General features: G+C 42.6%; 1 protein-coding gene across 2 annotated transcripts; it reads left to right on the top strand.

Moving 5' to 3' along the window:
• Positions 1-2,169: 2,169 nt before the first annotated feature.
• Positions 2,170-23,236, top strand: LOC134446214 (solute carrier family 2, facilitated glucose transporter member 11-like). Of its 2 annotated transcripts, XM_063195529.1 has the most exons (13): positions 2,170-2,313; positions 4,062-4,160; positions 11,994-12,154; positions 12,590-12,714; positions 13,303-13,432; positions 14,611-14,759; positions 15,092-15,279; positions 15,561-15,671; positions 16,143-16,244; positions 17,920-17,995; positions 20,855-20,982; positions 22,202-22,368; positions 22,653-23,236. In XM_063195529.1, the coding sequence occupies exons 1-13, from the start codon at positions 2,293-2,295 to the stop codon at positions 22,672-22,674; spliced, it is 1,479 nt and encodes a 492-aa protein (XP_063051599.1). In that variant the 5' UTR covers positions 2,170-2,292; the 3' UTR covers positions 22,675-23,236. The 2 variants fall into 2 exon arrangements, with proteins under 2 accessions (XP_063051599.1, XP_063051600.1); XM_063195530.1 differs by lacking the exon at positions 4,062-4,160.
• The last annotated feature ends 2,695 nt before the right edge of the window (positions 23,237-25,931 follow it).

Here is a 25,931-nt window from a genome sequence, read left to right as displayed (position 1 = left end):
CATTAACATCTTGTCTCAGGAACAGACATCACTCACACTCCAACAAGTGACGGACACATTTCTCAAGAAATTGCTGATACTCCAACCGGACTACAAGTCACGGACACGTTTCTCAAGAAATTGCTGGATGCTCATTTTTTTACAAACAGCCAAGTGAAGGATGTAATGTAGCCTGCAGAGGGGATCTTGAAATGAAGGAGACAAACGGAGATAAACCTACTCAGCTGCAAGGGGAACACAGACAATCTATGCGTTTACATGAGATATTTATGTCTGATTTAACTCACTTTAAATCTGATTAAAACTTAATTCTGCTCTAAAAAATATCATGTAAACACTTACCAAACAGGATTTAAGTTTATTCTGATTTAAACTTAAGTCCGATTAAAGTGGGTGGTTTATTCCTCTTCTAAATCCGATTAAACACGTTCCTCTGTCATGTAACCTTTTATTCAGAATTACAATAAGTCCAGTCGTTCCATGCATGCTCGTTGGCCACACGATGGCGCCAAGAGCCCGTGCTCTTTGCTAGTGAGAAAAAAATGGCGGCACTTCCTGTTGATTTTCACATGAAAGTTTTGCTTAATTTAAAGTCCCTAAGCGACTATAAATGTTGTGGCTTCCATATATTGATGTAAAAGTGCCCTACGAAGTAATGAAGCACAACAAAGTTACTCCACATCACCCTTTGACCACTCGTTTTTCTAAGCTAGGTCGGTAAGCTAACTAGCATTTTGAAAGAACCAGACCATAGGGGATGTCCCTAGCTTTCAGTGTCCGACTGAAGGCATTCATTTTCGGGCAGAAGGTTAGCAGAAGGTTAGCACCTGTCCTGGTAGTCATGAAGGTTTAGCGACCACGCCCCAACGCCTTATTTGGCTCGCTCATCACGTGCATCCTCAGTCCAATAGCAATAGGCTTGTTCGTGACGACGCAGTAAGATTTTTGTTAGGCAGTGGGCATGCGCACTTTGCCAGTTTCGTGAGTTGTGGTTAGAAAATTCTAACCAGAATGCATCAAACTGGCAAAGTGTGCATGCCCACTGCCTAGCAAAAATCTTACTGCTTCGTCACGAACGAGCCTAATGCTTTCTGTTCCCCGGATGTTTAATCAGATTTAAGTGAAAGTGCCATGTATACGTCGCAAAATAACTCTTAATCCGATCTATTTAAATCCGATCTATTAAATATGATTCAAAAACATCATGGAAACGTAGCCATTGTGTGGAACGTTATTTTTAATCATGCATGTACTGCTTGGTATGCATATTTTTAATATACAGTACGTAAGCCTAAGATCATACAAGCTTTTTTTACAAGCAAGTGATCTGTGGACTAATATGAAAGGTCAATTGTATAATAGGAACCATCGTAAATAAAAGCTCAGCTTGTGAGTACAGACAGGCGTGTGTGTCTTTATTATTTAAACAAATGTCCCACACACAAGTATGAAACTTGTGCTGAAAAGATCCTTGCTATTCTATGCTTTTCCCTAACGAATGAGGAAGGATTGATTGGAAAAGGTAGACATATTAGCTTTGTCAATTTTTAGGATCTTTTAATACAGTTTTAAAGGCATCATCACACCATAGACCTGACATGGTGATATGACAAAGTGAAAGTATTTTCCATTTTAATCTTATTACTTCTGTTTTAGCATAATGTGATCTTCTTACTTCTCTGTTTGTATGAAAACATTTTGAAAAAAGAATAAAAACACATTCTACAAAAAAGTAAGTAAAAAGTAAGTCCTGCCACACTTATTTGCCACAGCCAATTCACTGAGCCAGTTGGCTCTCATTAACTCTCCTGCTGTGCTAGGAGGTACACTAATTAGTGAATTAGCTCGTTAGAGAAATCACCTGTGGTAAGACCAGGGCTGGATTAAGATGGCCTGGGGTCTATAGGCTACAGGTTTCTGTGGGCCCCCTCAGAAGGCAAATTTTGCAACAAATGTACACAGACAGTGTCATAGTTACAAGCTAGGAATTAGGGATAACATGTCTACCAACTGTGTTTAACACGATAGATGAATTTTCCAACATTGCATCTTTTCACAATTCTGTCATTTTTCACTTTTGGTCAATCAGGGGGCCCCTGGCTAGTGGGGGCTCCTAGGCTACAGCCATATCTAGCCTGTGCTTTAATCCTGCCCTGGGTAAGACCACAGACAGGAGGCAGACATGGCAGGTCCTTTTCTCTCTCCATTTAGTTGGTGCAGCACATACTGTGCATATTAATCACACAAAAGTAAATGCAAGGTCAATAAAAGTGAATGTGAGGGTGACAGAAAATGAAGCGGAATATTCTTCAGGTGAGATAAAATGACCACTAATAAATATAGCTGGTAGAGCTCTAGAACTAGCTGTTTGGGTTTCATCCAGTTAGTTATCTAACCGCTCTGCTTGCCCATAGATGGTTCATTTAGGAGCTGTTCACACGTATATGGATGTGTTTGAAAACACACTGGTTTTGGCCTTCCGTTAACACCTAATCAGATGTTTAAAATATGCATATCCAAAGTCTGGCTTTAAAAAGATCCCATTTAGGGGGCTAAAACACACCTGTCACAGTGAAGTTTTTATTTTTATCCACAGGTGGTGTTTACACCTACACAGGAGGAAAAGAATATCTACATTTAAAAATATCTGGCTACGTGGAAACAGCACCTTAGTAAGAGTTTGAGAAAGCCATACTTTGTAATGCATTAGTCTGATGGGGAGCGTACCTATAATCCCTGGTCTTTGTATGGAACCGGGGAGCTTATGGCTCTTTCTTGAAAAAAGGGTTCTCCACATTGTATTTAACCCTTCCCAAAACCACCCCTAAACTTAACCTGTCAGTAATGCAATGTTTCAGAGTTTTCAATTGTACCCTTCCCAAAACCATCCCTAAACCTAACCTGTCAGTAATGCAATGTTTCTGAGTTGGAAATTTATGCCCTGAACAAAACTATCCCTAAACTTAACCTGTAACCTGTCACAGGTGCAACAACACTGTGCTTTGCCATGCCGCAGCAGTCTACTTGGAAGCAGCGGGGAACATAGAACCCTTTTTAAAAAAAGGGTCCGAAGTTCCCCGCATTGTATCTAACCCTTCCCTAAACCATCCCTAAACTTAAACTGTCAGTAATGCAATGTTTCTGAGTTTTAAATGTGTGCCCTGACCAAAACCATCCCTATACCTAACCTTGTCACAGGTGCAACACCAAGCAGGGAGCATAGAACCCTTTTTTGAAAAAAAGGGTCCTACCTGTAAGTTCCCCGTTTGCAGGGAACATATAGGACCCGGGGAACATAGGGATGACCCCATTAGGCTGAGGCGCGTAACTAAAATAGTGTGTAGCTCGAAAACGTTCACTTGGGGATTTTTTTTTTTTTAAAGCAAAGCGGTCTTAAGTGTGCAAACATTCAACTTCATTTTCATAGTTGTCTGACCTTTTTGTCCTGCACCTGCATTTTGGATGTGTGCACCACTACTTACTAGCATACTTTGGAACGCTGGCATGCTTCCCCGCTCAGCCGTGTGCATAGTACATCTCGATCTCATCATTGAGTCATTAGCAAGCACTCAAACACAGGCATGGCCGTAACTACCATTGAGGACACAGAGGTCATGTGCTCTGTATTTTTTTCAGTAATGTTAACTGTATCTATGACGAAACTCGATATATGATCAACAACAATAGATTCAGTCTACGCCACCCCCATTTATCCTTACGACAGTGATTAATGAAAAAAAGAGTGTTTGAAGCATTCTAAATGTACAGAATGCAGTACAGCACACAGTATTTGACCTCGGTATATGAAAATGTCTGGTTACAGCCCTGAACACAGGTTGCCAATGAATCTCAGAAATCATCAGAGAACATGGTTTGCTATTTGTGATTGTGGGTAAAATGGGCCGTATTATGACTTTGAATACACTTGGACTTCTTCAGTTTTGGCATTATTACACCATGACTGGTAAGATGTACACGTTAACTGCATTGAAACATGTAGCCTATCAACTGTATTGAAACATTTATGAAGAACATTTATTTATTTGTCTGTTTATTGTAAGATTCCAAGACTATCGCTGCTTTTGACTGCCTGTGCCACTTGCATTGGCGGGGCGTTTCAGTATGGATACAACATATCTATTGTAAATTCACCCAGCAAGGTAAGAATGTGTAATATATTTACCACCATTTCGACTTGGAGACATAATTGACTTTTTTTTGTTGTAAATAACTGTCCCTGGCATAACTAATCTTTGGGTGGGACCTACTTTATTGACCACATTGGAGACATGATTGAATGCTCTGCCTGTAAAACGATGTAATCAAATCATTGTGTGCCTGTAAAACACTAATCATTAGCCATTCTTCTTCGTGTATTCACTTGGGAGGAACACCTTTTTGACCTCAGGTCATTTACTTTATGAAGTTAAGAGGTAGATAGGCCTACAGCTTTGAAAGGCATGCTGTAGCTTGGGCTGGACATCACGAGAGGCGCATCTGGTCACCAGGCTAGGCAGGCAGCCATTTGGCCCCTAAGCCCCTAGTTGGTGAATAACAGCTCACACCTTACTACAGTCATTTTAGTTCAAATGTTTATTCCGTAGAATATTTTCTTTGGTGCCCCAGCTGACCCTTGAGTCACCTTAGATATTGAAAGGGTCAACACAGTCTCACCCCAAGTAGTCAATTTCTGACTACCTACCTACTGTATGACCAGACTGCAATTTTTGACGTTTTGGGTATTCCTGCCATGTACTATGTGGCCTTAACCAAAACCTATTCCGAAACGTAATGTTATAACTCAATAACGTTATGCTGCCACAAGGGGGCGCCTTTGAGGGCAAAGTCACATTTTGACTCCAAAGGCATACCTCAGACATCCAAAATTGCAGTCTGGCCAAAGGTAGTCAGATATTGACTACTTGGGGTGAGACTGTGTACAAGGGTTTATTACCTCCGCCAAGGAGGTAATGTTTTCGGTAGCGTTGGTTTGTTTGTCTGCCTGTCTGTCTGTTTGTCAGCAGGATAACAAAAAAATTATCAACCAATATGGATGATGTGGAGTTGTTGGTAATGACCTAAGGAACAGGTGATTAAATTCTGGTGGTGATCCGGATCACTAACCGGAACCAGGACCTTTTTAAAGATTCTGTCAGCAGGAAAACTAAAAAACGAATAAACAGATTTGGACGAAACTTTGTGGAGTTGTTGGTAATGACCCAAGGAACAAGTGATTCAATTCTGGTGGTGATCTGGATCACGAACCAGGGGACCATTCCATCATTGGCGCTGAATTCAGCGGCGCTTACGCGCAAAAGCCGAGTTTCAACTAACGGCAGCTTCTGACACCGTTCCACCACTGAAGATTATCTGCGCCTTAGCTAGTTTCACTTCACCCGCACTCATCAAAGCTGCCGTTGCGCTCGTGCACGTTGTACAGGGGAGGTCCATATCAACGATTGTCGAAAATGCGATCATGTTGTAGACTGGGGCATGCCTTGTCAAATCAAGTATTTCTCGGATACATAATGCAAGCATCTGTAGTTGAGCGGTAATGCAACCGCACTCTGGTTGAGAGGCCCGCGTTCAATCCCCACCATGCGCAATGACAGATCATAACGCAATCCTTAAAGGGAGAGCCTCGTCCGAACCTCGAATGCCATCATTTCAATGCGTAAAAATAAAATGCTTGCATCATCTAAGGTGTTTTAATTTTATCTTTCAGAAGAATTTGTTTTCGGATTAAATAAAGCATAGCCTAGGTAAAACGTTAGGCAGAGATCATTTGTTGAATCATTGCAATGCAAACTCAAGCGTCGGCGTCTGCAAGGTGGTTGTGAAGACGTTTTTTATTGCCTATGCTGTAAAATGTCAAGGTCTACATTTAACTGTAGGCCTGTTGCTTGATGGCAAATGAAGCCAGCCACAAAGTGACATCAAAGGAGAGAAAGTATGTTTTGAAATGTCCATCTCTATAACCTGTCGCCATACAAGACTTGAACCCGGGGCGTCCACATATTAAGCAGCGCCTCTGTCCACTGGGTCACTCACATCTTTGTCTACGTGGAAGGAATTGTTCAATATCATATTAGTAAAACAACACTATAAAAGTTTTTAAAAATGTGCTGATTATCAGGAATCCCCCGAAATGAAAGACAATGGTAACTATTGTAGTTTTTACTGGCATTATCACATCATAGACTATTAAAATTGAGTGACTGGTTCGCTTTGATCTCGTAAAATGATGGCGGGAATTAAGCGGAACGTGCCCATTGTGACATTGTTTCCTACAGGTTCATTTTTTTTTTAACAACACTGATTAATTTAGCCTGGTATTGAAGCTGGGAGCTACCAGGTTTGAGTTGGAGCATAATTTACCTTGGCAACTCAGCTGAGCTTCAGGTTAGCAAAACTGATGGAATCTCTGTCTAAAAATAGCACAGTTTACCAACTTGAACTCGGATTTGGGGTTAACGCCGATGATGGAATGGTCCTCAGGAGCTTTTTAAAGATTCTTCACCATTGCTGGCCTATAAATCTAGACGCCCCTAGTGACTGCATATTGAATTGCAGTTTCTAACTCCACAAAAGAAGGCAGAAAGAGTGTGTAACATAGACTGCGTTACAATATGCGACCTTGCCTCCTCCACTTGTGCTTGGCTCCTCGTACCAGGAAGTAATATGTCATGATTACATCACTGACCACAGCATTATATATCAATACCTTGCAAAAGCTCAATTATAAAGCCTTCTTCTCGTTTGCAATTGGGATGGTGAATGAAAAACGGTCCCTCAAAAGTTGTTGTGGCTAGGCTGACAGCTGGGAAACTTTATCGGTTTCTCCACGGAGGAAGGGCCAGGAGGTGGGGCGAGGAGACAAGGACAAGTGGAGGAGGCAAGTCGCATATTGTAACGCACTCATAGTCAAATGTTCTATTAATCAGCTTCCTTGGCGGAGGTCTGTGCTCTCTGAGTGCTTCTAGTTCATTATCTATTAAAAACTTAATTTACAAGAAGTCATTCTCTCGTTTGGAAGGATGTTGAAAACAGGAAAAGGCAATAAAAACCCACTCTGCAGCTTGACAGTGGGTGGCATGGCAACCTTATTGGGTTTTTTTCACAGAGGAGGGGCAATGATGAGAGAAGAGGCAGGAAGAATAGAGGAAAGTTACCAGAGAAAGTGTAATATATGAGAAGGGTCACTCCCATTAGCTTCTATTGTCCCCTTAAAAACGTGCAGTTCCTCCACCAGATGGCGACTGCGATCAAATGTGGCAAATGGACGGGGAAACCTGAACAGGAGTCAATGTGTGCATTCCAATATGCACACTCCCATCCTCCACTTGTGCATTCTCACCTGGACAAGAGAGACATGGCTGTGAGAATCATGTTCTTTGATTTCTCAAGTGCCTTTAACACCATCCAGCCACTCATGCTGAAGGACAAACTGCTGCGAATGGGAGTGGAAACAGGACTGGTGACATGGATAACTGACTACCTCACTGGGAGGCCCCAGTTCGTCAGGCTCGGCGACCATACATCCCAGACTGTAGTCAGTAACACGGGCGCGCCACAAGGGACGGTGCTCTCCCCTGTTTTGTTCACCCTGTACACCTCCGACTTCAGCTACAACACAGAGACCTGTCACATGCAGAAGTTCTCTGATGACACTGCTATTGTGGCGTGCATCAAGGATGGACAGGAAGGAGAGTACAGGGAACTGGTGGAGAACTTCGTCAGATGGTGCCAGGATAATCAACTACAGCTGAATGCCACTAAAACAAAGGAGATGGTGGTCGACTTCAGAAGGACCTCCCCGCCACTGGTGCCTGTCTCTATTGAGGGAGAGACAGTGGAGACAGTTGACACCTACAAGTACCTAGGTGTACACCTGGACAACAAACTGGACTGGGCTGCTAATTCAGATGCTCTGTACAAGAAAGGACAGAGCAGGCTTTACTTCCTAAGGAAGCTCAGATCCTTCAACGTCTGCAACAGGCTCCTGCTGATGTTTTACCAGTCTGTCATGGCAAGTGTCCTTACCTATGCTATCGCCTGTTGGGGAGGTAGTATTAGGAAGAGGGACGCGGGGCGCCTTGACAGGCTGGTGAGGAAAGCTAGGTCTGTGGTGGGCATGGAATTGGAGGACCTCACTACAACAGCCGAAAACAGGACACTGAGCAGACTGGACTCCATACTGGAAAATGACAGACACCCCCTGCACCCGCTTCTGGCCAACCAGAGGAGCGTGTTCAGCTACAGACTCCGGGCCTTACCCTGCCGTACAGACAGACTACGGAAGTCATTTGTTCCTAGGGCCATCCAGCTCTTCAACACCACACAGAAAGACACGATGAAAGAGATTGTCATTGGTGACTGGACAGCCTAAACCACCCCCACCCCCTCCCGATTTTTTTTATCTCTACTGAACAGCTACACTTCACCCAACACCCACCCCCCACACACCCCCACCCCCATGGAGCAATCGCCTGCACTACCTTGGACACTTTAGGGGACTGCTCAACACAGGACAATAAACTCACTACACCCCACCTCAGCTACCTCACCTATCCCCTGGGATAGCATCTGTGAACTATTTAATTCTGCAATTTATTCTTACTGGACTATCTCAACCACTGAAAAAGCTACTGTGAACTGCCGTATTTTTATTTTTTATTACTTTTATTTTTTAACTGAGGGACTTCTACAATGCACAATCATTAGAACTATTTTGGCTCTTTTATGTGTACTGAACACTTTTATCTTGACTTTTTGTGTATATGTATGCAACATGATGCCCTACAAGAACCTTGTGTGTGTGTGTGTGTGTGTGTGTGTGTGTGTGTGTGTGTGTGTGTGTGTGTGTGTGTGTGTGTGTGTGTGTGTGTGTGTGTGTGTGTGTGTGTGTGTGTGTGTGTGTGTGTGTGTGTGTGTGTGTGTGTGTGTGTGTGTGTGACAATGTGTGTGTGTGTGACAATGTGTGTGTGTGTGTGTGTGGGGAGGGAGGGTTAGAGAGAGAGAGAGAGAGGATATGTGTGTGTGTGAGAGAGAGGGGGAGAGGGAAGGAGGGAGGGAGGGAGGGAGAGAGAGTGTGTGAGGCGATATACTTTTACTGTAATGTGCATTTATGTGTGAAAGTTCTTTGTGTACGTTTGGATTTGTGTATTTATGTAAGCTGACTGACACCTTAATTTCCTTCGGGATCAATATAAGTACTCTACTCTACTCTACTCTACTTGTGCTTGTGGCCTCGCCCCGCCTCCTGGCCCCTCCTCCGTGGAGAAAACAACAAAGTTTCCCAGCTGTCAGCCTAGCCACAACAACTTTTGTGGGTCATTCACCATCCAGTTTGAAAATGAGAAAATGACTTTACAATTGAGCTTTTGGGAGATATTGGAATATAATGCTGTTGTCAGTGATGTCATCATGTCATATTGCTTCCTGGTACAAGGCCACAAGCACAAATATGGTAGTGGCGTGTGACGAGTCGAGAGGGGCGCATGTGTACGTGCTGACCCTCGGTAGTGGCGTGTGACGAGTTTGTCTTTGTTTGTCTTTGTTTGTAGTTAATTTTGTAAGTGAAGCTGTTGATAACACTAGCATGTGTCTCAGTTCAAATACCTTGGGACAGTCATAGATAGTCAGCTACAGTTCCAAGACCATGTGGACTACACATTCAAAAAAGGCAGACAGCGCCTGGCTCTCCTAAGGAAACTCAGGGGCCTCAACACCAGTCAGCGCACTATGTCCATGGTCTATAAGTCCCTGACAGAGAGCGTACTGACATTCAACATTGTGTCAAACAAATCATGTCTGTCAAGCAAAAGAACAAATTGGCACAGATCGTCAGCCAGGCTGGAAAGATCATTGGATACAAACAGCTGCATCTTTCACACCTGCACACGCAGGCCCTAACAAATAAGGCTCATCAAGTCTATCTGGATCCTACTCACCCTCTTCACGGTGCTTTCCAGATGCTGCCATCTGGACGTAGACTGAAAATTCCAATGGCAAGGAAGAATATATATATATATATATATATATATATATATATATATATATTCTTTATTGTGTTGACTGTGATGTGTGTTTGTCTTGTGTGTCCTTGTGCGTCCTTATGCCACCACCAAAGCAAATTTTCCATTTTACTGTATGTAAGTTTAATGGGCAATAAAGAAGTCTAAGTCTATGGAGGATGCAAGGTTGCATATTGGAACGCACCCAATGTGATATTCGCCTTTTTCACCTAAGCGACATCTTGTGTTTTAAACGGTGCTTGGGTGGGTAACAGCAACGTTCTATCAATGTCTCTGGGTTCAAAATACCAGTAGCCGCTTACAACTATGCCGTCCTTCTGCTGTGTGCCTGGCTGTAAGTCCTACAAAGGAAACGAAATGGGGAGAAATAAAAGGCGAATAGAAGAAAGGGGCAAAGGACCTAGGCCTACTTCCTCTGACGATGCAACCAGGGCCGGACCGGCAAATTCTGCAACAAAATTACATAGCCAGCGTCATAATTTGGAGATGGGAATTTTTATTTTTCCAATACTGCCACTTGTCACAATTCTGCTCCATCTCCCATTTTTTTTAAAAAGATATGTTCTTGGGCTTGTTATGCCTTTGATCAGGACAGGACAGTTCTTTCCCCTCTGGCTTGAACATAATAGTGCTGGATCCGCGAGTGTGCCATGGCACATGGCTAGTTTTTGTCGTATTTTATCTTATTGTATGGTATCTAATAACTAATATCTAATAACACCGGCCGTTCACATTCTAGCAGTCAAGTAATTAGAGCTACCACCCTAGCCCTTACACTACGAGAAAGTTAGCTGTAAAAGTAATAGCAAGGACAACCAATCAGGAAGCACGGCAAATAATCTGCGTCATAATTTAGGTGGATTTATAATAAGCACAGAAGTGAGCGAATTGAGGCCAAACAAAGCATATTGAACCAATACACGCGTTTTCACATAGCCTTTTATGGTTCTAAGACATTACAGACCCAGCCACATTGTTTTGGGCTATACATCACATCACAGAACAAGGGTAAATAGCCCATTCAACCATTGTCTATCCCCTTTAAAGAGATGTTCTTGGGCTTATTTGGGTTATTCCTTTGATCAGGACAGGACAGTAAGAGTGTGTGACAGGAAATTAGTGGGAGAGAGAGAGGGGAACGATCAGCAAAGAACCTCAGATTGGAATCGAATCCGGGTCGCCGGCATAACTGTACGGGCAAAAATAGTCCATTAGAGAAAGATATCCCAAACTCCGCCCACCCAATGCAAAGGAGTGTGCTCAAATTCTTGTATTTCAAAGGACTTGTAGCCCAAAGGTTGCCTGTTCGACTCCGACCCGCCAGGTTGGTGGGGGGAGTAATTAACCAGTGCTCTCTCCCATTCTCCTCCATGACTGAGGTCACTTGTGTGCTGTGGAGTGCTGTGTCAATGACAATGGTCGTTAGAGAGTTAGAAAAAAGGGGCGTTGTCCCATCCATCTTCTTCTCTTTTTGTGAGGTTTGGTGGTGGCTTGCATAAGATGTGCACTACCGCCACCCACAGCGCTATAAGGGAACTTCATTTATTCTCAACCTAAAGCCTCCAAAGGTCTCCTAACCGAAGGTCTCCTAAAAGGGCGTTCACCTGACGTTAAAGGGATCCCGGAGGCCCTGCCGTGGTTAACCGGTAGGGTACTCGTCTACCATGCGACTGGCCCGGGTCCTTTGCCGGCCCTTCCCCGTCTCTCTCTCCCCACTTGCTTCCTGTCACCACCTTCACTGTCCTATCCTAAATAAAGTCAAAAAGACCGAGAGAAAAAAAGAAAAGAAATGGATAACGGAAATGAACAAGCTTGGGGTATCTTTATCTACTAAAGGAAATCTTTGCTACACCGTCTCAGCTCATTGAGCCACCGTACCTCCCCTCCACAGCTGCTATTCTGACGCGATAATCTCACACACATCATGTCTGGTTGTTTCTGTTCCTCATCCCTTAGTATGTGATGACATTTATCAACCAAACATGGACGGAGAGATACGAGTCTGCCATATCAGAGGAGCTACTGACCCTCTTCTGGTCCATTATTGTGTCCATCTTCACTCTTGGGGGGCTGGTGGGCTCTTGGGTTGGGGGAACACTGGCCATCAAGTATGGAAGGTTGGTATTGTATGTTTATTTAGTTATATTACACACCCGCAGGCATGGCCGTAACTACCATTGAGGACACAGAGGTAATGTCCTCTGTATTTTTTTTCAGTAATGTATAATTTATCTATTGATGTAAACCGATATATGATCAACAATGATACATTCAGTCTACACCACCCCCATTTATCCTCAAGGCAGGGATTAATGAAAACAAACTTACTGTAAGAGTTTGACTGAAGTGTTTGAAGCATTATAAATGTACAGTATGCAGTACAGCACGTTGTACTTGACCTCTGCATTTGAAAATGTCTGGTTATGGCCCTGCCCGCAGTCCAAAGTCTGAAAATATGAGAAACTGCAATGCAAATTCCTCCACTGTACATAACATTCATTGTATAACAGATTGTATCTCAAATAATTAATATGTCCCCCTTCTCCTTGCAGAAAAGGTGCAATGTTAATCAACAACATTTTTGCTTTGCTAGCAGCTGCTTTTGTGGGAATAAGTTATTTCAGCCGTTTGTTTGAGCTGCTCATCGTTTCCAGACTTCTCAGTGGCATAAATGGAGGTAAAGATCATCCAAAATTAATCTTTATCTACCACTGAAGGTGATGATACACAGGACATCATTTTTTGTAGCAACGTTGATTTGACTTGATTGTCTAATTTTTTTCTGATGGGGAGGTTCACCAAATGTTGCCTTCTGTTGAACAATCGCGGTGCCGAAATTGTTGCGGACCGCTGTAGAGCTCATCCAATATAAACCATATTGCCAAAATTAAGTGATGAAGTAGCAAGCAGTGTTGCCAACAAGTTACCTGTGTATCATCATTACTTGCTACGTTTACATGACTTTTTTTAATTCAGAATTAATAATTCAGAATTAAATAGTTCCATCAAATTTCCTTTGCTCTTTCATTTAATCCCGAATTAAGAAGTGTTTATATGACGTTTTCAAAGCAGAATTGTTTTATTCAGAATTAAATGGACTTCATTCAGAATTACATGTAAATGTGTCATGTAAACGTAGCAATTGTCTTACACGTTTTACACATGTGCGCATCCCATTTGTTTAAAATGTAATAACTCTTCTGACTTTTACCAACTGGCAGCATTATAATCCTTACCTCAGCTCTCATTTTCCTCTTCTGAACAGGTGTGTCTATGTGTGTGCAAACGATCTACCTCACTGAGATTGCTCCCAGGGCGTTACGTGGGGCTTTGGGAACGAGCACATCCATATCCCTCACCCTGGGCATTTTCATCGCACAGGTAGTCGGACTGCAGTAAGTAGTATGGATTAAATCAAGATTATTGTACACTCTACATTATTTTACGCTTTTACTCGAAGCGACAGGCAGTTATGCATTGTAGGAACAGGGTATTGGTTACAGTCCATGGAGCAATGCATGGTTAGGTGCTTCGACAGTCGCATTACAAAAAAATGGGATTCAATCACCATTAGTATACGTTCAAAATTGCATCACATTTAGCAGACATTTAACATAAGTCAAATTAAATTGAGGTACAGAGTATTGGTACCTGTCTGAGGCAAAGTGGAGTGAGTTGCCTTGCTCAGAGGCACCTCGACCTATAAGGGCTAACTCGCATTTAATTCTTCCTACGTGCAGATGCTGTTGGCTCACTGGCTCGCTGGCTTGTTTGCAGTGTTCATGTTTACATTCATTAATGATAATTATTTGTAGAATATTTGATTACACTTGCAGAGACGTATCTAGGAGGATGAAATTTAAAGAGTTGATGAACGTATACAGCATAGGCATGGGCAGCATGGGCAATCATGGGTAAGCGGTTAGGGTGTCAGACTTGTAGCCCAAAGGTTGCCGGTTCATCTCCTGACCCGCCAGGTTGGTGGGGGCAGTAATTAGTCAGTGCTCTCCTCCATCCTCCTCCATGACTGAGGTACCCTGAGCATGGTACCGTCCCGCCGCACTGCTCCCTTGGGGCACCATTGAGGGCTGCCCCCTTGCACGGGTGAGGCATAAATGCAATTTTGTTGTGTGCAGTGTTTACTTGTGTGCTGTGGAGTGCTGTGTCACAATGACTATGAGAGTTGTAGTTTCCCAATGGGCTTTCATAGCCTACATTTGTTTGTTCGTAGTTACCTGGCCCGCTGGAATGGGTTTGTCTGGGTATTGTCTGTCTGTCTGCCTGTCTTTCAGTTTGAAAGCCCACAGTCTATTTTAGATTTCTCTAGGGGGTGCCAAACACACGACAAGTGATACATGCACCCTTTCTCTCTCTTTCTCTCCCTCTCTCTCTCTCTCTCTCTCTCTATCGCACGCACACACTCACACACACACACACACACACACACACACACACACACACACACACACACACACACACACACACACACCGCATCCATCTAACAATACTGAGGACACATCATCGCATCTCCAAGTGTTTTACATGACCGTCTGTCCTGCCTGATATCTTCCAGAGAGTTGTTGGGCAGAGAGGAGTGGTGGGCCCTGTTGTTGGAGACCACCGCCATCCCAGCAATACTGCAGCTCCTCACCCTACCCTGTTGCCCTGAGAGTCCACGATACCTACTGATCGACAGGGGTGATGAGACTGCATGTGACAAAGGTATTCAGAGTCTATTCTCTCTCACAATGTAACATTTAATGATCAACTACTGTAATTTCCAAGTATTCATTCTTCAAACCTCTTTCAAAATTTCGCCCACAGTGTGATATTCAAGGCTTTAAATTAACACCAGCCAACGAATTTCAGTTTGGCTAATAGAAAAGACCAGCTTACTAGACACTTTGACCCATTAGTGAGATTAAATCTATCAGCCATTTTCAGCTGGTGATGAAAATAAAGTTAATTTAGAGCCCTGGTAATATTTAATGATTTGAATGAGTCAAAAGCAAATGTTGACCGCAGAATTGCCTGCTATCTTATCACCTCGTCAGCGCTGAAACACCTTCACGGCGAAGCTGAATATCTGGTCGAGAAGGCGGACATGGAGCAGGAGAGACTTGAGGCTGAGGGAGTGAAGCCCAAAAACCCCTGGGAAGTGTTCATGGATAAGAGCCTCCGCTGGCAACTTGTCAGCGTCATCATATTACAACTGTTCCTTCAGCTCAACGGCATCAATGCAGTAGGACTTAAATGATTGTCTATTGTGTTTTATGAGAAAACGATATTTGTACTGTAATGGCTTTTTTGGACATTAGACATAGAATTTGAATTCATGGTTAAAATTAGATTTTGTATAATCTTTTGCTGGATTTATCTCAATAACTTCCAATGTTTTGTATCTGCAAAAACCATACAATGAATGAAGTCAAATTCCTATAGGCCTACGGTATCATAGACAATGCTGTGTTCCTTTACTAAACCATCACCCCCTGCTCTGTATGCTCTGATTTCGTTTCTCAGATCTATTTCTATGCATCCTACGTGTTTACGGAAGCAGGCATTCCGGAGGATAAGATTCTGTATGTAACGCTTGGCTCTGGACTAAGTGAATTTTTCACTGCTGTCATCAGTGTAAGTCCATTCTTGCATGGCTGCATGCTATTACATTAATGGTTGTGCTGATGGCAAAGAGTAACTGTGTCAGTAAGTTTATCATAGGGAAAGCAAAATACCCATATAAGAACATTAGGTCCAATGATAACACATTCACACATAGAAAAGTTAGTTCTATGCAATTATTACTGTGTTGGGATGCGGCACAATTGAGTTTATCAGACTACTGTATGTTAAAGTGACACTCTGGCACACTATGAAATTGGGTCCTATGTCCAAAATTCCAGAGTGTTGGAGATGTGTTGAGACACGTTTATTTTAAGATTCCATGTAGTCCTGTAATTGCAGAGGTCGCTTTTGCAAGGCTGGCCTAGCACTAGTGAATGGCCTTTCATAGCTAGCCTGCCACTAAAACAGTTAACAGGTAAATGATTGAAATACATTGACATCAGCATCATCTGTTGTCATCTTTTCTTTTCTGTTCTCCAGGGCTTCTTGGTTGAGTCTTTGGGCAGGAAAGTCCTCATCATTGGAGGATACTCGTTAATGAGTGTCTGGTGTTTGGGTTTAACCCTGACTCTCTCTTTCTCTGTAAGTAATTTTCTCCTTCTGTAAATGAAACACAATTCGCTTCATAATGCAGTTTATTAATTAAATACTTCTATTAATTAAGTTGAGAAGTAAAGAAGTTGTAATGTAATGTAATGCAGTTGTACTCTATTAATGCAAAGCAGTAGAGTGGTTCCAAACTAGCTATCAAATGTTTTAGTTTCCTGTTTTCTTCTTTATGTGGCTCAGTTGGATTGGTCTCAGCCTTTTTCAGAATGGCTAGCTTTGAGCATTTTAAACCCTGTCCCTATGACCACCCTTAACTTTTTTTCTTAATGGGCAACAGACCAAGTTACTGGTACTCCATAAAAAGTAGTGAAATATGGCTTATATCATGTTCTATTTGGCTTGTTGTAAATCAAAGAAACACTTGTAAATTCCAAAATCGATGCACAACGAAGAACACACGATGGAAGTTGTTATGGTTCTTGATGAATAGGCTACCGGTGAACACCTTTAACCTCTTGGTGATTTGCACATTTTAAAAAAAGGCTGGTTTTGAAGGCTTGCCATTCTAAACCAAGCTGAGGCAAATCCAAATTAAGTAACGAAGACAACAGCAAACGTAAAAATTTCAGTGACAATTGCTCTATCGCATTACAGACAACTCAGAAAAGGAGTAAGGCGCGGTACGCTTGCCCAACCGTATCTCACTCATTTCGTGAAGTATTCACGAAAAAAATAGAGTAATTTTCGTGGTGCATTCACGTTATTGCCCGCCTTTCGTAAAGTCTTCACGAAAATAGATTAATTTTCACGCTGCCTATTCACTTGAATTGCCCGACTGTTGCCTAGCGACCCACTAGTTTGATGCCCTTTCCTACCGTCACATGGTAATCGAACATTTCAAACAAGCAATTTAGGGTTAGGTTTAGGGTCAAGGTTAGGGTTAAGGTTAGGGTTAGGTTTAGGGTTAAGTAGGGTTAAGGTTAGGGTTAGGGTTAGGTTTAGGTTTAGGTTTAGGTTTAGGGGACATAAGGCGTAAGTACCGAAAGGGCGTCGAATTAGTGAGTCCCGAGTGTATCAGCAGTGTTCTGTCAGCACCCCCTCCCCGCCCCTGCAGACGTTTGGATAACCATAGCAGCAGTGGGGCAATTCAAGTGAATAGGCAGCGTGAAAATGAATCTATTATTTTCGTGAAGACTTTACGAAAGGCGGGCAATAACGTGAATGCACCACGAAAATTACTCTATTTTTTTCGTGAAGACTTTACGAAAGGCGTGAGATCGGGCTCGCTTGCCTACTAGCCTCGCTTGCCTCGGATACACATACTAGTGCCCGCACACTAGAAACTGCATCCATACTTGTCCAAAATGACAAACATTTGCGATCATACTTCCTTGTTGCACTTTGAAAAGGGAGCGTGCAAATGTGGGAGCATTAGCAGTATTGTCTCCTTGTCATTCCTAGTCCTTCTTTTTGTTTTGTTTTCCTTACAGTCTGTGTTCCCAATTTCCGCATCGCAATGCTGCGCTCTCTCTGCCCCCTGGATGACACCGCCAGTATTTTGTGTGTTCATCCACTGCTTTTAAAGCAAGTACGTGCAGTCGGTTGCTCGCGGTGGCGCACTTAATTTACGGCTCGTAGCAAGCGTACCGAGGGCCTCAAAAAGCTCTCAACACAGGACTAACGTATCCTTCAACTTTCCCCTTCTCAGGAGGCCAGTCCATGGGTGCCATATCTCAGCATGGCCTGTGTCTTTGCATTCATCCTCAGCTTTGGCTTGGGACCAGGTCAGTATTGAAATACATTACATTACATTTAGCTGATGCTTTAATCCAAAGTGACTTAGTTGTTCGCAGGGTATTGGTTACAGTCCCTGGAGCAGTGTGGGGTTAGGGCACTTCAGCCATGCATGGAGGTGTAGAGGTCAGGTGGGATTTGAACCTGCAACCACCCTCTGATCTGCAGTCCAACTCCTTAAAGGGACACTGTGTGAGATGTTTAGTTGTTTATTTCCAGTATTCATGCTGCCCATTCACTAATGTTACCCTTTTCATGAATATTTACCACCACCATCAAATTCTAAATATTCATTATGACTGGAAAAAAAAATACTTTTCAAGGGGGATCTTCTCCATGGTCCGCCATTTTGAATTTCCAGAAATAGCCATTTTAAACTGCAAAAATGACTGTACTTGGGCCATACCTGAAAATATTAGTATAGTTAGTAAACTTTCATGAAAAGGTCAAATTTGGCAATAGGCGACAGTTTCAATGAGCAGCATAGTACCTTTTTTGACCATTTCCTGCACAGTGTACCTTTAAACCAAGGGTCGTCAATTACGTTTGGACGCGGGTCCAAAATTTTAGTGGGGTAGTTTGTTGTGGTTGAAAAGAGTGGAAGAAAGCGAGCAGCGGCAGCTAAAACGCGCCAGCGTCCACACGCTCTCGTTCCGGAAACGGGGTGGAGGGGAAATAGTTTTGTCTGACATAGTTTTACCTGAAATGTTTCTGTAACGGGTTGAAGTGCCTGTACGCAGGGCAAGGTGTGTCCCTCTGTCTTGCCGTCGTTTAAAGACGTCACGAGACGATAGCAGCCGCTGAATGGCTTGCTAGTTAGTGGCAGCAAGGACATATTTTTTTTATAAAAACACCCGAAACGGTGGGCGATTTGGAGCTTTCCCGGCGTCCGGGTGTGGTTGCTGTTGGGTACCCCGTGCTGTGGTTGTGGGTGCCGGTCCTGTGGCACCTGGACTGCACTGTGGTTGAACATCCCCTCTGTCTATTTTGGGTTGGATGGAGACCTTGGTGCCCGGACTGTTTGTGTAACCCTTCACACGCTGTCCAGTTGCGTGGAGAGTGCCGTCGAGGGTCTTGGGCATCGAATGTTCACTGCTGTTTTGTCCTTTTGTAGTAATTTTAGCTTTCTTTTCCGTTTTGTTTGTTTGTTTTCTTTCTGTTTGTGTCAGGCTGGCCGCCTCCTTCCTTATTGTCTATGGCTGTCAGTATAAACTGCGTAGGGCAAATTCCTGTGTGGCATCGTTCGTGTATCTTGTAGCCTCCTGCACAAGTAGTTGTAAGTGCAACCTATGGAATTAACTCACCGGTGTAGAACTAGTGATGATGTTGACTGGCGCTTGTAGTGTATATCCTCACTGATTGAATCACTTGCTTGCCGTGGTGTGTGCATTTAAATAAATATACATCTAGCTAGTTATATTAACCTGCCCTGAACGCCGTTTGTAATAGGCCTATTCAAAGCAGCCGATCTATAGCCTACTTCTCCACCCTTGTTTTAATTTAGGCAGTGCGGTCAGTTTGAAGTGTCTTGTCATTTTATTTTATTTTATTGCTATGTATAAATAAAGTATTTTTATTTCAAAAGGGGAAACGAGTCTCTGGCCGTATCTACACGAACCTGTTGTGCCTTTGATTTTATCAATGGTTTGTGTCTATATTCTGGGTGGCGGAATTCCCCCAGTGGCGTAGTCGTGCAATTACAATTATCAATATTGATGTTATTAATTTAGGAAAATTAACATCTAAAGTTCCACTTGGTTACATTTCGAAAGTGTAACATCTGAAGTACGCCATGTAACTTCCGAAGTACGGCATGTATCAACATTCATGTGACCCTCTGATGAAGACTGAAGTTACACCGTCTAATAATGTTAACGTCTAATAAAGCTTCTACATGTCTGAAACAAAAGAAAAACACACAAAGACTTGATTTAGCAGTTAGGAATAATGAACGTTATGCTGTACTGTACGTCTTTGTTGGGTAAATGTTGAAGTTGTAATTCTCCCTCCACTGTCAGCCTCTAGCCAGCAAGGCCACTGACACCCCCCCCCATCCCCCACCACCATATCTGCGACTGAACATTCCACCTGCACTACTATACTTGTGACTGAACTTTCAACCTGCACTAACTCAAAACATGCACACACACACACACACACACACACACACACACACACACACACACACACACACACACACACACACACACACACACACACACACACACACACACACACACACACACACACACACACACACACACACACAAGCACACTGCACTTTCTGCACTAAACCCAAACATACACACACTGACACACACTGACACACACACACACACACACAGACACACGAACACACACACAGACGCACACCGCACCTTCTACCTGCACTAAACACATACACACACATACATACACACACACACACACACACACACACACACACACACACACACACACACACACTGCTGCTGGTGTACTTGACAGACCTTTTTAATATTTATTTTTCTTCAAAATGCTACTATTACCATGTCAGAACGCTATAAAGGACTTTTTAGGAAAAGCACAAAAGCACAACAATACCTCTTAATGTATGTCCTCTACAAGTCTTCTGTTGTCCAGTCTTGCACTTTAAATGTCTGTATGAGCACTGTCTATGTCCATACTGTCTTAAGTCCATGTATAAGTACTGTCTATGTCTATACTGTCTATGTCCTTACCTAGATTAGTCTATGTCTGTATGGGAAAGCAAGAAATGTAATTTCAAATTCTTTGTATGACCAGTGCATGTAAAGAAATTGACAATAAAACCTACTTGACTTGACTTGACTTTCCTTCTTGTCCTGCAGGTGGTGTGACTGGTACTCTGAACTCTGAGCTCTTTACCCAAATGGTGAGGCCGGCGGCGTGTATGATTGGCCTATCAGTCAACTGGATCAGTTTCTTCATCATATCCATCGCTTTCCCATTTGTTGTAGTAAGTGCAACCGTCACAAGTGACGGACCCACAAGTGGGGACCCCCTCGAAAACGAGATATCCTTTATACATCCTTTATATATCCTTTATACATGGACTTAAGACAGTATGGACATAGACAGTGCTCATACAGACATTTAAAGTGCAAGACTGGACAACAGAAGACTTGTAGAGGACATACATTAAGAGGTATTGTTGTGCTTTTGTGCTTTTCCTAAAAAGTCCTTTATAGCGTTCTGACATGGTAATAGTAGCATTTTGAAGAAAAATAAATATTAAAAAGGTCTGTCAAGTACACCAGCAGCAGTGTGTGTGTGTGTGTGTGTGTGTGTGTGTGTGTGTGTGTGTGTGTGTGTGTATGTATGTGTGTGTATGTGTTTAGTGCAGGTAGAAGGTGCGGTGTGCGTCTGTGTGTGTGTTCGTGTGTCTGTGTGTGTGTGTGTGTGTGTCAGTGTGTGTCAGTGTGTGTATGTTTGGGCTTAGTGCAGAAAGTGCAGTGTGCTTGTGTGTGTGTGTGTGTGTGTGTGTGTGTGTGTGTGTGTGTGTGTGTGTGTGTGTGTGTGTGTGTGTGTGTGTGTGTGTGTGTGTGTGTGTGTGTGTGTGTGTGTGTGTGTGTGTGTGTGTGTGTGTGTGCATGTTTTGAGTTAGTGCAGGTTGAAAGTTCAGTCACAAGTATAGTAGTGCAGGTGGAATGTTCAGTCGCAGATATGGTGGTGGGGGATGGGGGGGGGTGTCAGTGGCCTTGCTGGCTAGAGGCTGACAGTGGAGGGAGAATTACAACTTCAACATTTACCCAACAAAGACGTACAGGGGCTATCCCCCTAAATTAATAAATTGAAATTAGTACAAGTCCCTAGTGCAATAGGGATAACAACGGTTTTTTGAGACTTTTTGATCAAATATTGTACATGGAAGTGCAATTCCATTGGGAAGAATTTAGTTGCTTGTGAAGTAGCAATACTGTATATTACAGTAGAACAAGAATGCTATGCATGCATGCATGATGGCTCAAAGTAAGTTTTTCCTAATAGCGGATCCATTCACATGTCATGGAATACTGACTGACACTGACTGTTTTGAAAACACATCGTCTTAGTGAAATTGTTTCTCAAACAAGCCACATAACAAACCTACCAGTAATATGATTTCATATTTCAGTATTTAAAGTGTCCTGTGCATTTATACTGAATTCATGCTCTCCTCTCATTTCTTCATACAGAGTGGGCTCGAGCAGTACTGTTTTCTAGTGTTCTTGGCTGTCTGTGTCATTGTGTCCATCTACACATTCTTCATGGTACCAGAGACCAAAAACAAAACCTTTCTGGAGATTCAAGCGGAGTTCAAATCCAAGAAGAAGGAGCAAAAGCTGAATCTATTCTCAGACAAGTACGAGTCAAAATCCTTCTGAACGTTGGCAAACACTCACAATGACATTTTTGAAGTATCATTATTTACGGCTTTTCTGGGTTTTTATTTTATTTTATTTGTAACACATTTCCCCCAGAACCATATTTGATAACTAAACATGTACACATTTTGTAAATGTAGGGTACATGTATTTTATAGGTTTTTTTTTAACATTTTATTAGGGGCCAAGCAGCGAAGCTTCCTGGCACCTTATAGTGTTTGTACGTTTTCTTACGATTATTATTCATGTTTCCTTTCCTTAGGGATGTCTATGGGAGCCCATAGAACCGTACACAGGAAAATGCTGAAAATTGGCACACAGGTTCAAGGCCCGCTCAGCATGCCCCATAGCAATATTTAGGTACCCAGCCCCAACCCTCTTGCGCCACCAGCAGGCCAAAGTTGCAAGTACATTTCTGCTTGTAACTTTTGAACCGCTGGGCCAATTTTAAAAAAATCCCAGGAATCCTTGGGCCGAGATGAACCCAACGCACTCTATGACGTCATTTTCCGCCTGGATAGTCTTCCCGCCATTTTGAATTTTGTGAAAATCAATAAAAATGCTACTCCTCCCTCAATTTTTGACATGTGTTATCGTTCGTCCGTGACAGCCAATCAAAGACGGCCTAAACAAATTCAGGTCGCTAGCTCAAACTCTCTAGCGCCACCAGCTGGTCAAAGTTTTAGCTACATTTCTGCCTGTAACGTTTGAACCGCATGCTCAATTTTTAATCTGGTAGTACTGATAAAATCCTTGGACTAAGACGAATCCAACGTACCCTATGACATCATATCCGCCATAATAGAATGTCCACCATTTTGGATTTGGTGAAAATCAATAAAAGGCTCCTCATCCTTCAAATTTTGTCTGATTGTCACAAAACTTGATACACATGATCTCTGGAGCACTCTGAAGAGATCCCTGAAAGGGTTTTATTACATATTTTACCATTTGGCCATAACAGCCAATCAAAATCCTCCAAACAGACGCCAAACAGGAAGTGAGGTCATATCTCAACAACCCATAGTCAGAGGCTATGTCTCAAATGACGCACTTTCGTCAGTGCACTGACAGTCAGTGCACAGTGCACACAGTGCACTGAGGTCTTTAGTGCATAGTGTTGTGGAAAAAATTGAGCACTATGCACTGTGCCCTCGCTGGAAGTGACGGCTGAGCATGGCATTAGCTCGCCAAAATTAAACTCGTGGGCCAAACTCAACTTTATTATTTTTAAAAGGGGACCAAAATTTCACAATATACTGTATGTTAGCTTAAATGTGCCTGAACATATTTATTCTGTTGTATGAGTGGGAGATGTCACAATGGCCTCTGTCCCATCAAGTCATGTTACTATGCATTAATGTTGTATGTGGGTCAACTGTAACACAATTGAAATTTGTGGGCCCAATAAATTGACCCCACGGGCCAGATTTGGCCCCCAGACCCGAGTTCTACATCTCTGGCTTAAGCCCTTTTAGGGAAAAGGTGCCCTCAGCCTAGATAGATAGATAGATAGATAGATAGATATTTCCAAATCCTGTTGCAAATGTCATGTTTTTTATCATTAGACACTGATAGCCAGTGTTTAGGTGGAATCCGAGGTGACTTGGGTTTTCGCTCTCCCTCCCTCTGCATGATTATTATGGCATCTTAGCAAGCACTACGTACAGACGCGACCTCTGTCTCTTGTGCTGTCAAAGCAAGGTGCATGAACGATGCTTTTCCGATAGATAGTTTGGAGATATAATTCACGCAGAAGGGTCAAGCGCAAAAAACTATCAGTGACCGCTGCTGTTTGCATTTCGTTTTCCGCCTGATTTTTTTTTTGTCCGTTTCGAAACTCCCTGTCTTGGTTGAGCGCACCACCTTGCGAGTCGGATAGTTTAGCAAAGGCGATAGTAGGGTTGGAAAGGGGGGTCCACGCGCACCCCCCGGCTTTTTTTACGCCACCTGATTTTTTTGTATCTTTAGAGTGTCTACTTCCAGAATCTGCCAGGTGCCAAGCTGAAATAATGTCCCATGGCCTTCCTTTTTAACCATTTAATGCACCTGACAGGAACCCAACAGATTGAAGCGATGACAGAGAATAGGTCATAACTTTTGAAGTAAACTACATACAGAGACAAATTAACACATTTTCCCCATACAATATTGACCTGAGGAATTAAGTTGTTGTTTTTGACTTTTGACAACATTTAAACAGCATATTTGCTCAGAAACAGCAATAAAATGACCCAAAATGTGTAGACACTCAACTATCTTTTCATTCTTTTGAGTTTTGTTGTCTCTTTTTCACCACCTGCTCTTCCTTTATCATTAGCAGAGTAAATGTGAGTATTATATCGCGTATTAAGCTGAAATTATGACCCCCAGTCTCCATTTTTGACCCTTTAATGCGCCTGACTGAAACCTGACAGACTGAAACAATGATACAGAATAGGACATAACCTTTGAAGTAAACCACATGCAGAGACAAATTAACACATTTTCCCATATAATATTAACCTGAGGAATGCTATTAAGTTGTTGTCTTTGACATTTCACAACATTTGAACAGCATTTTTGGTCATAATCAGCAATAACATTGCCTAAAATATGTAGACTCTCCAGTATCTTTTCATTCTTTTGAGTTTTATTGTCTTTTTGTCCACCAACCGATATTTCTTTATCATTTGCAGTGTAAATGTGACTATTATATCAGGTTTTAGGCTGAAATAATGACCCACAGTCTCCATTTTTAACCCTTTAATGCGCCTGACTGGAAACCGGCAGATTGAAACAATGATACAGAATGGGTCATAACTTTGGATGTAAACATCATACAGAGAGATTAACACATTTCCCCATACAATGTTGACCCAATGAATGATATTAAGTTCTTGTCTTTGACATTTGACAACATTTGAACTGCATTTTTGGTCATAATTGGCAATGAAATGGCCATTCAAGTAGGCCTATCTTTTCATTCTTTCGGGTTATATTTATTTTTCAACAACTGCTCTTCATTCATAATTTACATTAAAAAGTGTATTAGTATTAAGCTGGAATAATGACCCACAGGGTTCATTTGTCACCCTTCAATGGACCTGAATGGAACCAACAGATTGCAACAATGATACAATTCATTGATCAGTCATGGGTAAATTGGGCAGTCATGGGTAAGCAGTTAGAGCATCAGACTTGTATCCCAAAGGTTGCCGGTTCGACTCCCGAGGTTGGTGGGGGTAATCAACTAGTGCTCTCCCCCATCCTCCTCCATGACTCAGATACCCGGAGCATGGACCAGTCACGCCGCACTGCTCCGCAGGGGCGCCACTGAGTGCTGCCCCTTTGCACGGGTGAGGCATAAATGCAATTTCATTGTGTGCAGTGTTCACTTGTGTGCTGTGGAGTGCTGTGTCACAATGACAATGGGAGTTGGAGTTTCCCAATGGGCTTTCACTTTCTTTCTTTCAATGGAGGTTAACTTTTTAAATAAACAACACAAAGAAAAGGTAACCCATTTTCCCATACAATACTGACCCAAGGAATGCAATGAACA

The sequence above is a fragment of the Engraulis encrasicolus genome, chromosome 3 (genome assembly GCF_034702125.1).
Source record: "Engraulis encrasicolus isolate BLACKSEA-1 chromosome 3, IST_EnEncr_1.0, whole genome shotgun sequence".
NCBI lineage: Eukaryota > Metazoa > Chordata > Actinopteri > Clupeiformes > Engraulidae > Engraulis > Engraulis encrasicolus.
The sequence above is the reverse complement of the archived record's forward strand: the minus strand, read 5'-3'. Positions and strand labels throughout refer to the sequence as shown.

Coding starts and splice junctions, on each gene's coding strand:
- LOC134446214 (XM_063195529.1), top strand. CDS start 2,293: ATGAAGCGGAATATTCTTCAG. Junction 13,433..14,610: donor GCACAGGTAGTCGGACTGCA/GTAAGTAGTATG, acceptor GATATCTTCCAG/AGAGTTGTTGGGCAGAGAGG. Junction 20,983..22,201: donor TCGCTTTCCCATTTGTTGTA/GTAAGTGCAACC, acceptor TTCTTCATACAG/AGTGGGCTCGAGCAGTACTG.